Source organism: Pogoniulus pusillus, chromosome 20 (assembly GCF_015220805.1).
Source record: "Pogoniulus pusillus isolate bPogPus1 chromosome 20, bPogPus1.pri, whole genome shotgun sequence".
Classification (NCBI taxonomy): domain Eukaryota; kingdom Metazoa; phylum Chordata; class Aves; order Piciformes; family Lybiidae; genus Pogoniulus; species Pogoniulus pusillus.
In genome coordinates this window covers 13,070,715-13,082,939 of record NC_087283.1, presented here as the reverse complement: position 1 = coordinate 13,082,939, position 12,225 = coordinate 13,070,715, and the positions used below count along the sequence as shown (strand labels likewise).

At 40.1% G+C, this 12,225-nt stretch overlaps 1 protein-coding gene across 13 annotated transcripts in view; it reads left to right on the top strand.

Moving 5' to 3' along the window:
• The window catches only part of ZNF536 (zinc finger protein 536), a 351,072-nt gene that overhangs the window by 215,798 nt on the left and 123,049 nt on the right, over window positions 1–12,225 (top strand). For all 13 annotated transcript variants that reach the window (XM_064160276.1, XM_064160275.1, XM_064160269.1 and 10 more), the window contains one exon: window positions 9,742–11,322. In XM_064160276.1, coding sequence (XP_064016346.1) covers window positions 9,742–11,322 — 1,581 coding nt within the window. The remainder of the gene's footprint in view (window positions 1–9,741; window positions 11,323–12,225) is intronic.

Here is a 12,225-nt window from a genome sequence, read left to right as displayed (position 1 = left end):
GCCTGGTGGCTTGGGTTTCTTCTTGTTTCTGTTAGATATTTCATTGTCACAACATTCTTCACACTGAGTCTCAGTTTCAGTGCAGCTTGCTATCATATTATAAGCTTCTGAAGGGAAATAAGAAACTGGGGGGTTATTTAGCATGCTTAGTGGAGTTCCAACACCCAATTGCAGAGTTTTTTTCTTCTTGTCTAATTCAGTGATACTCAGCCAGTAAGAATTTTATGAGGGTACTGGTTTTAGCACCTCTGAACGTGTTAGCATTCAGAAGCTACTGCAGATTTAGACCAGTTTTGGTGTGCATAGTCATTAGGTGTTAAGATGTATTCCCAGTATGACTGGCTCAGTTAAAACCCTTGAGTACTGAAGAAAGAGCAAAGTGCATGAGCAAAGTAGAACCCTGAAGAAAGTTTGGGTTACGCTAAGAAGAGTGGGACAGGAATAAACACCTGGCAGTGCTGTGTCCATTGACTGAGGATATGTTACGACATGTCTGACCCCACCTTTCATGTATTCGATGTATTATGTGCAGTTACAGTGTCGAGGCATTTTCCCTTGGAAACATGACTAGCCAATTTGAAAAGTTGCTTAGATGAAGTGATGAAATACAGTAAAAATGGTGCTGTTTTAAATGAATTCAATTCACATTTTCTTCCTAAAAAAAGACTGCCTGTTGCCATTCTCTGAAGGCACTTGTAGTGGGATGAGCAATATGAATAATTAAGGAAAATGGGTATGTGTGCTCCAAGAGGAGACAATTTTGGTATTGAACATCCTTTATTCTTACATTTCTAAGATGAACTAAAAGGACTTTTCATTTCTCTGGATTTCTCCAGATTTCCCATCCTTAACATTGTACAGCATGCTTTTTCTCCTGTCTTAATGACATCCCAAACTTTTGTTGAAAATAATTGATTGAATTTAAATTTCCTTAAAAGTTTAAGAGGTAATGTTACAGTATAAATTTCCTACCAAACACTAAGTAGGGAAATATCCATTAGTGAAATTAACTACAGTTTCTAGGTAGCTAACAATGTGCAGTATACAGTAGGGCATGGCTAATGAACACTGCAGTGGGTGATATTTCATTATACAAATTAATGCTCACATTTTAATGGGAAAGTCACATAATGAATCTCAGCTTCAGTGACAGCAATTAGAGACACAGATTGTCCCCTTCTGGACAAGGCACTGTTTAGCAATAAGCAGCTGTGTAAAAAGTCTTCAGGTTTACAACATATATATATGCTTTGGGGGAATTAGTGTACAGTTTATATTAATGTACTGAATCTTCCCTGCAAAGTAACAACCATATTTATCTCCCTGCATTTTAACTAAGTAAAGATATGTAAAAAGACTAAATAAATATTACAGATGAGATATAAAGGAAAATATTCAATTATAAAACTTTATACAAATTTAAATATTTTATTATAATACCTAGTGCACAGTTGATAAAATCTTTAATAAACTGAGTCAAAAGCATCAAAAGTCTGCCTTGTTACAGGATAGGGGTACTTACAGCTTATATAATAGAGAAAAATCACTAGTAAAGGAAAGTAGTAAAGAGAAGAACTTAACTAGTATTTCTGAGAAACAGATTAATTGTGTGGTGAAACATGTGCAGGATCCAAAAATAATCCTACAGAACCTTTGATATTCCATTTGGTTTAAAAAGTGTGAAGTGAATGATTAGAATGATAAAAGAAATTACCATGTAAGAATAGGCATAATAATGAACTAATTAAACCATACAGCAATTCATTTCTAAAATATCTACTGCACAATGGATAAAATAGGTTATCAATAACTGTTTCAATGGTAAAATAAAAAATGCTGTAAAATGTTTTCAATATTTTCATTAAGCAGCATTCTCTGGAATTAGAAGATGTTTGATTTCATTTGCTTCATGTGAAAGAAAACTATAGCTTGTTTAGAAATGTGTAGGATCAAATTGCAGCTCACATTGTCCCTGAGTGACTGTCAAAACCCCTCTGCTGTCTGCCAAAGCATTTAGTATTGGGGTTCTTTTACTCATGCATAGCCCCCACTGTACTGAGGAGCAGTGGGGCATACTCCTTAAACTAACTCCTCAAAACCTTATTTAACTTCTCAAAACCTTATTTAAAAAGGAGGGGGGCATTCAGTGAGGAAGGGATGTATACAGTGGCAGTACAGATTTTGAAGCAGCAGCATGTTAAGGATGAAAAACGAATAAAGAAGCCTGCAGCACTAAACATAAAAAGACATTTAAGAATTACAGAGTTTTGATATGGAAAGTAAAAGTAATAGTAAAAATATGTATGTGGCTTTTAGGTTTATGGAGAACAGGATAAAATTCTGTAGATCTGGCAGGTTTAACAACTGGTAACTTGCTAATACTGGACAAGATGGATAAGAAATTACCAACCAGGATATCAATGACATTTCTGTTCTCAGAAAGATTGCATGATGATTTTTGTAAGTATTTTCCAATGAAACGGTTCTGCCATTAAGTAGTGAGGTTGTTATGCTATAGCAAACTACATTTTAATGTTTAGAGTGAATGCAACTAGATAACTTAGAGGTAAAGTCTTAAAAATTATGTCAAAAGAGCTGTCCAAACCATTTAAGTCCATAAAGTCTCGGAACACAGATTAAGTTCCAGAGCACTCGTAGTAGGAAAAAAGCTCTGGCTATTCCATTCTGGCTATGCTAAGACCTGGAAATTGTAAGTGGAGTATCCTGACATAAGTTTTGGCTAAGATTATAGAATGAATTTCTTAACTAGGTAAGAACTGATAGCATAGTTAATTCAGTTTTATTTTATGAATGTTCTCACTTTCTCTCAAGGCTTTTGAAAGTAGCTTATTCTGTGTGACAGTCCCCCCCCCACCCAAAAACCCCTGCATACAGAAATGAAGTGTCACACAAACTGGCAGTTCCACAGCAGTGCTTTCAGCTCTGTTTGGCATTTCATAATTATTTGGAAGAGTATGTAAAATCACTGTTGATAAAATTTAGCAATGGCACAAAAGTGGTAAGATGCTAAAAATCATGGGGAGGCACTGATTAGTCACTTAGTCAAGTGGAGTCTTTTCAACAATATGAATTTTAAATTGGCAACTTGTAAAGGAACAAATCCTAGAGGCGTTGATGAACCAAGGCCTAGGATTATGGTAGAGAAGCAACAGAATGCAGGCTGTTTGCTGATTGCTGTAGTGATCAATGCAAACACACTCTGGGACATGTAGTATTGATATTAAGTTGAAATTTGGTCAAAGCTTTAGTAGGTGCCCATATGTTATGGTTTAGCACAATGGCTAACCTGGCTGCTCCCCCAGCAAAAAAGTGAGGGGAAGAGTGTCACAGACAACTCAAGGCTGAGATAAAGAGCTAAGAGTTTAATATAACATGAGCTATCATAAGCACAGTGCATAATTACCTTAGCTAATAGTCTAATTCATCTAATATAGTTCATGATTACCTTATCTCAGCCTGTTTGCAGAAAAAGTGCAGTGAAATACACAGGGAAAAAGAAGCCAGCATAAACCAGAAAGCCATAACCAGCAGCTCCCCGGCTGCCACTCGTTCTGCTGCCATCTCCCAGAAGAGAGCCACCACCAGAGAGCCTGCAGCCCAGAAACCCAAACCAGAACAGTAAGCCTCCCTTGTTGCCATCTGAACTTCAAGCCCCATAATACTTAGCTCCAGTTAGTACAACTGGCATGAGGGTGGCATGGTATGAATAACAGCAGCAGGTTCAGTTCGATCCATGACACCATAATAGAAAAGGGCATTGGAAAACTGGGAAGGATGTTCTGTTCAGGAGTGAGAGACGGTGAAGAGGTAGCAGTCCACCATTAGTAAGTTTGCACCAAGTTGGGAGCATGTGTCAGCCTGTGAGAGGGCAGGAGGGCTCTGAAGAGGGACCTGAACAGGCTGGATAGGTGGGCGCAGTCCAAGGCCTTGAGTTTTAACAAGGCCTAGTGCCGAGGTCTGCACTTCGGCCATAACAAGGCCATGCAGCGCTACAGGCCGGAGACAGAGTGGCTGCAGAGCAGCCAGGCAGAGAAGGAGCTGGGGGTACTGGTTGATGGCCGACTTGAACGTGAGCCAGCAGAGTGTCCAGGTGGCCAAGAAGGCCAGTGGCGTCCTGGCCTGGATCAGGAACAGTGTGGCCAGCAGGAGCAGGGAAGTCATTCTTCCCCTGTCCTCAGCACTGGTTAGGCCACACTTGAGTGCTGTGTCCAGTTCTGGGCCCCTCAGTTTAAGGAAGACGTTGAGGTGCTTGAATGTGTCCAGAGGAGGGCAGCACGGCTGCTGAGGGGCCGGAGCCCTGTGAGGAGAGGCGGAGGGAGCTGGGGGTGTTTAGTCTGGAGAAGAGGAGACTCAGGGGAGACCTTATTGCTCTCTACAGCTACCTGAAAGGAGCAAAACTGGAGGTGAGTAGATTCAGCCTGGATGTGAGGAGGAAGTTCTTCACCATGAGAGTGCTGAGAGCCTGGAATGGGTTGCCCAGGGAGGTGGTTGAGGCCCCATCTTTGGAAGTGTTTCAGGCCAGGCTGGATGAGGCTCTGCCCAGCCTGATCTAGGGTAGGGTGTCCCTGCCCATGGCAGGGGGGTTGGAACTAGATGATCATTGTGGTCCCTTCCAACCCTGACTGATTCTGTGATTCTATTGTAAGATTCTACTGGCCACACTGCTCTTGATACAGGCCAGGATACCATTGGCTCTCTTGGCCACCTGGGCACACTGCTGGCCCATGTTCAGCCTACTGTCGATCAGTACCCCCAGGTCCCTTTGGACTCAATAATCTTAGAGGTCTTTTCCAACCTGGTTAATTCTGTGATCCTGTAGTTTGCTGTCTACAAGTATCTTCCTTAGGGATTTTTTTTTTGGTTTTTTGGTATTAGGATAGCCTGTTTAATCTGGCAGGGAAGCATCTAGCAATGGTGAGAAGTAGTAAAATGACTCTGGACAAATTCAAGCTAGAATTGAGGCACACATTTTGAGTACTGAAAATAACCAGTTAAACAGTTTACCTAAGGACATGTTGAATCCATCTTCATTGCTGTGATTGAAACACAGTAGGCTTAAACTAAAACAAGTAAATTTTGTTTCAGATTGTGCAGAAATTATAGTGGGAGGTTCTCTGGCCTCTGTTGTACAGCAGGTCAGACTGGATGATCATAATTGTCCCCTCTGGCCTTAAGATCTGCAAGTCTGTGATCTGGCTGTGGTCTCCTTGCACAATGCATAGAAGACAATTCCTATGACTAGTGTGATCAGATTGTGTCCTGAGCAGGACTGGTGATACATCTGCACTGTTTATGCAAACTAATAGAGAAATAGACCTATTTGTACTGGCCAGCATGTCTGCTTCAAGTTATCTGTCAAGCTCTTGGAGAGATTTTACAAGCAGCATTGAATTTTTATTGTATCCTGATATCAAATAGTTCTTGTGAGATATCTTGTGTCTTGTAAACCAAAGTGGTAGGTAGGTCAGAACTGTGGTTATGTTGCCAAGATAAATTATTCTCTATAAGTTTTTTAATTGTATGCATGGAAATACTCTTTCTACTCCACTGTGAAAAGGTTTGCAGTTTGCAGGGATACAAACAGAGAATTAGCAAGATCAAGATGGTCATTGCCTTTGTGAACAAAGAAAAATTACTCTTGGATATGAAATGCAGAAAATTATTTTGAAGAAGTCATGTTCTCTCACTCCTATATGGCAACATTAATTTATGTGAACTGATATTAAGTGTTGAATAACTCATTCAGACACTGCTCTTGGCAATATTACTAGTGTAGTTATTAGACCAGGATGAATTCTCTGAAACCTTTCCTCCAAGTATGAGACACCAACAGGTTGTCTTCTAGTAAGAATCATTGCCTACCTCTCATGTCCCCTGTAGTATTCTTTGGACATATACTATTGCAGCTGCTGATAGAGTCCTGGTAATTAGGAGTCCTTTGAGTTTTCCATTAATACTGGCTTGGGTTTGGTTAATTTGGTGAAGGTTAGGCACAGTAGCTTAGAACTCTGTCTTGTCATTAGTACAGGGACTTACACAGGGAATAACTGGTTGTTAATTTGAATGGATGAAATAGCATCTAAATGCCTTCATAATCACTGAATTTAGGAAATACTGAGAAACTAAATTCAAAAGGTTCAAAGACTATTTACTCCATCCTACTGCCTTCTCCCAATGCCTGCCCTAAAAATAGCTGTTAAGATTGCTTTGAAGTAAACTAATCACTGCCAATATTTGGATCTAAAAGAGAAGAGAGGTTTTGAATAGTTCCCTTTGAACAGTGTTATTTGGCCAGTCCTGTGTTTTAAAGGTGGCACAGTGTGTTGCTATGTGTTGAGTCCAATTTCAGACCTTCAGCTTTAGATCTCATTTCTAGGCATGCAAGAGGTGGGAGCACCACAGAAGCAGCAGCGTACTGAGGCTTGGAGAGGTTTGAACTTTCTGTCACACTGTCTCAGTCAGGGTCTTCTTTCAATCCAATGCTCATGGTGGTGGTGGTGAGCTGTGCCCGTCATCTCCTCTGCTGAAAGGAAGCTCACTCAGTGGAGAGGCCTTTGAGAAGAAAATGTAATGACTTCAAGGCTTAGCAATTCAGAGTAGGAGTATGTTGTTGTACCCACTGCTTTAGACAAAAGGTACTCTAGAAGTACAAAACCTTATGGGTGTCTCCTCTGCTGTATTGCAACACACTTGTACTCATTTTTACGTAGACTTACTGCTTGGAACAGCTCCTACATGTTTTAATCAAGGTCGGTGCAGCTTATATTGCAGACTTGTTGCAGAAGCAGTTATCCAGTGATTGACAGGAGGCCTGCTTTATTGAAACAATTTTTGATGGTGTCAATTGATGTGCACTGCACACAGTGAGCTATCATTGGAATAAAATGAAGTATATAACTATATTAAAGATTTTCATAAAGGCATGGGAGATGCTGAGGAAGAGCTTTCCACCTAAAAAAAGTGAAAACTCCATAGTGAGAGCATTTAGCTTTATAAAGGCCGACAGTAGTTTTCCATTGGTCTGACTACTTCTTAGGCAACACTTGAAATATGTAAGGTGTGTCAGAGTTCACTGGTGACTGCTAACTGGTGGAACGGATGTCAGAATAACAGAAAATGGCTCAGAATTACTGCGGTATGTACATGCTGTAAAACCAGCAGTAATATTTGTCCACGTTCTGAGTGGCAGCACAGCTGTCAGAGTTTGCATGCTTGCAAACAGCCCTGCAGAAATGGGAACACACAGCCAGCCAGTGTCTTCTGTCCCCCTGTTCCTACCCTGAAACACCTGCAAGGAGTGTGTGTGTGCTCAGACTCTCACCTGAGACCAGAGATGCCCACACAGATGTGATCTCAGTTTAGCGATTCTTGCATGTCAGTAGGAACTATTTACTGAAACACAGTCCCTACTTCTTGATGGAGGACCAGAACTTATTTAGGAGTTTGAGGAAGACTCAGAAGTTGCACTGAAAGGTCTAAATCTGATTTCTTCTGTTAAGCTGTGTGAAGCAAGGCCTAAAGCATGAGCCATGCTAATTGCTGCCTCTTTGCTGAACACCTCATGTTTCAGGTGCTGCACTTTTCTCCTCCAAAAAGGTCGATTGATGTGGTTGATGTAAAGCTTTTAGCTTTAGGATTAAATTATGGATTTAGAATTTTCACTGCTTGTAATTTACTTCAGCTGCATCTGAATTGCAGTATGTATCCAGCGACTGTCCATGGTCAGTAAGCCAGCTGACACAGTCCTGTGTGGTCACTTGGATGTCCTGGTGTTGCATCTCCTTAGTAAATTCCTTTGATCAGTGAGAGGAGCATCATCCCAAGTATTTAGCAGCTTTTCATTGGAGCCTGTGGTTTAAATGCAAGTTTGAAAGCCTTTCATTTGATGTTTTAAGTGTTATGTTGAGGTTATTTGGAAATGGGTAACTTGACTGCTGGTGTGGTGAACTACATATTACCTGCATTTTGACTGCAGAGAGAGTTTTCAAAACAAATATTTCTGTTACATCATTTGGAGAAGACTTGCCTTTGTATTTTGGATCATTTGGGGGAAAAAGCTATGTAGAGAAAACAGTTTATTTTTCACATTCAGCTCCCTCATAGAAATAATAGCCACTATTGATGTCCCATGGGTCTTTCAGATTCCTGTCACCTTTAGTGAGGATTTCCACACGTCTTCCTTTAAAAGAATCTCTTCATTTGGAACAAGTTCTCAGCAAAAATGTAGATGTATATTTGCTTAGATGTACATTCTTTTTTGGATGGGTCTTTGGGAATATATGTGGAATATCTTTTATCTCTTCTAAAGTATATATGAGGAGAGGCTGAGGGAGCTGAGGGTGTTTAGCCTGGAGAAGAGGAGGCTCAAGGGTGACCTCATTGATGTCTACAACTACCTGAAGGGAGACTGTAGCCAGATGGGGGTTATCTCTTCTCCCAGGCAACCAGCAAAAGAACAAGGGAACACAGTCTCAAGTTGTGCCAGAGGAGGTCTAGGCTGGATGTTAGGAGGAAGTTCTTGCCAGAGAGAGTGATTGGCATTGGAATGGGCTGCCCAGGGAGGTGGTGGAGTCACCGTCCCTGGAGGTGTTGAAGAAAAGCCTGGATGAGGCACTTAGTGGTGTGGTCTAGTTGATTGGCTGGATGCTAGGTTGGACTGGATGATCTTGGAGGTCTCTTCCAATCTGTTTGATTCCATGATTCTCTAAGAAGAACAATAAAAGTTTAGTGTGGATTTAAAAAATATATTTAATTGATTAAAATAATCTTAAATGTTTTAAAACTCTATTCAGGCTAGTCCTAGAAGAGAGCTTATGGTAGGTAAATTACACGTTTTACTACTTGAGCATTAGAAATGCCATTAGTATAAATTTAAAGGACTGCAACCCCCAGTATATAATGCTAATTTCAAATACAGAAACTAAGTATATCTTTTACTTTTTTATTACTCGATTTCTTTTTTATTTTATTGACTACTTTTTATTTTAACTATATGTTCTTACATGCTGCAATCATAATGTAGTGTAATGATATTAATATTTTATAGAATCCGTATTTATAGTTCTTTATTTAGAAACAATGCAGTAGGTCTGCAGATCTTTGAATCCTTCTGGAATGGTGCCCTCCAAATAATGATAAATTACTTGTGCAGTATGCCATTTGCTAATTATATCCATGATTTACTGCAGAGCAAGACTTAAATCATTCATTTCACTCTTGCGTAACAGTGCCATAAAAATTTTAGGTTTAAAAATGGTTTCCATGTGTATAATTTAAACAAATTTTACAGCAATTGTATACACAAAATATTGCAACCATCCATTTGTTACATTCTTTGTCTCTTCTTTTTTTTTTTCTTTTTTTCTTTTTTTTTTTTTTAACTTGTACTTTTAATGATTACTGTGGTTGAAATTGTTATGCTTCATTTTCGTAATCATAGCTTTTAATTCTACAACAGTTTTCTACATGTTAGATTAAGAAAGAGATGGCTAATTTCGTGTAGATACCATGTCATTCCTGAATGGCCCCACATTTTGGAAACCCATTTTAAGAAATCTCCAGTTTATGAATTAGTCTGCAATTAAAAACATTTCTTTTTAAAAAAAATTATTATTAGCTCTAAGATCATCTTATTTTCAAGCAGCTAATGCTGATTTTTCTTTAGGCCAAAGTACAGTTAACTCTCATTCTTTGTATTTTTCTCTTCATCCGTATCTATAGGTGAGAAGCCTTACAAGTGTCCTCATTGCGATTATGCTGGTACTCAGTCTGCGTCCCTCAAATACCACTTGGAACGGCACCACCGGGAGCGACAGAATGGAGCAGGGCCACTCTCTGGGCAGGCTGCAGGTCAAGAACACAAAGATGAGACATCAAGTAAAGGTTCTGTGTTTATTAGACCAGATATATTGAGAGGAGCCTTCAAGGGGCTTCCTGGTATTGATTTCCGAAGCGGCATGGTCTCGCAACAGTGGACATCAGGAATGCTGTCTTCTGGAGATCAGCAAGGGCAAGCAACTGGCATGTCATCTGAAGTACCTTCTGAAAATATGAAGGGTTCAGACATATCTTCCAAAGGAACACATTTCTCTGAACTTGGCCGTGCTTACCAGAACATGGTTGGGAATGGTGTGAATTTCCAAGGGTCTTTGCAAGCTTTCATGGACAACTTTGTCCTAAGTTCTTTGAAGAAAGAAAAAGAAATGAAGGATAAAGCTCTCTCAGATCCACTTTCAGCAAAAGCTCTGGGCTCAGATGGTGGTGAGGAAAAGATAAACAGCAAGTCCTCGCAGAGAAAAACAGAGAAGTCACAATATGAACCTCTTGACTTATCTGTAAGGCCAGATGCAGCCTCCCTCCCAGGTTCATCTGTTACTGTGCAGGACAATATTGCTTGGCATGGCTGCTTATTTTGTTCCTTTACAACTTCGTCTATGGAACTAATGGCTCTGCACCTCCAGGCCAATCACTTGGGCAAGGCTAAACGTAAAGACAGCATCATAGGGAACAACAAAGACCAATCTAGAGAAGCTTCAGCCTCAGCAAACAAAGTAAGCTTGCTCCCCTCTTCTGTGCAGCCCAGCAAGGAGGCAGTGGTTTCAAGCATGCTGAGCCAGCTGGACTCAGCTTCTGAGAAAATGACCCAAGGACAAAATAAAGAGACCCTGGGAGAGCAAAAGAGTGCTGCCTGGCCCAGCCACATGGAATCCACTTTTTGTAATTTTACAACAGACTTCTATAAGCAGTTTGGTGTTTATCCTGGCGTTATTGGCACAGGAACACAAAATTCTTGCACCAGTAATGAATCTGAAATAAAAACACAATCTGAAGATGACCCAAATGCTCTGCTCTCTGACTCTGTAAATAAAAGTGCTACTGACGACCTTTCTGACATAGCATCATCTGAGGATATGGAATCTTCCAAGGAAGAAAACATTGAAGATGAGGACATTGACACAGAACCAGATATTATGAATAAGCAGTTGTCTGCCCTAAATAAAGAAAACAGTGAAGGAGGTGACAATATACAAAGTGCAGCCGCCTCCCAGCCAGCGCAAGGGCTCGTATCGCCACTGCCACAAGCATCAGAAAAACAGTGGCACAGTCAGAGTCTTCTGTCCTCCCATGAAACTGCACAAGGAGTGATGAAACCCGAGCACGTTCAGGGGCCCCAGGTCCTGGAGAAGCAGATGAACATGTTGTCAGTCCTAAGAGCTTACAGCTCTGATGGCTTAGCAGCCTTTAATGGACTTGCAAGTAGCACAGCAACTAGTGGATGTATCAAGAGACCTGACTTGTGTGGTAAGTTTTAGACTTTCTTTTGGACCATTTCAGAAAACACTTGTGCAGAATCATAAAGCTGCTCTTTCAGTATATTTAGTCATGTTTGTTAGTAATACATTTTTTTAAATGTTAAACCCTGTGGGCCAAATTCTAGTCTTCTATGTGGTCTACTCCATTGAAATCAGCAGTGCTGCATGCATCTACTCACACAGGATTTTAGAAAGAACCTGCTTTTTAAACTAGAGTAGCGGCAATATAGACTCTCTGTGCTAGTGGCATCTGAAGGGGATCCTTACTGCTTTAGCATACTCAAAGGAGGTAAAAGGTCTAAAAAATTTACATGATAACTTGCAAACTTTTCAGTATTTTGATATAAGTAAGAACCCAAGACAAACACTGGATGCCTTGCCAAGAAAACCTTGCTTTCTGTCTTTTTTTTCTGCTTCTTTTCTATTTCTACAAACTGGGGTGTGTTCAGTTACCACAATGATAATGAAATCAAAGTCCAAGTACATGGAATGCGTCTACCTGTGGTGAAAGGCCTTTTTTTTTTCCCCTCTCCTAAATTTTTGTTTGGTTTGGTTTGTCTCAACAGCACACACAGAGTGGTTGCCCTTGACCATTTTCACTACTGTAACTAGCAGTTGCATGAATTGTGATTTGCCTTTAAGAATATGCCTCCAGGTAATTAGGAAAAAAACCCACACCAAATAACAAAGCAACTTTTACCCTTATTATATTTGATAAAAATTAAAGTTTAATCTATTTGGAGCAAATGAGGATTTTTTCAGTTTACCTCCTGTTTTGTCAGCCTAGTTCTTCTTTGAGAGAGATTTTAGAGTGTAAATCCCTCGAAAAACAGTACCACTTTAAAAAGCAGATTGAGCAAAGGACACACAAACTTCTGCAATGCTCATTTCA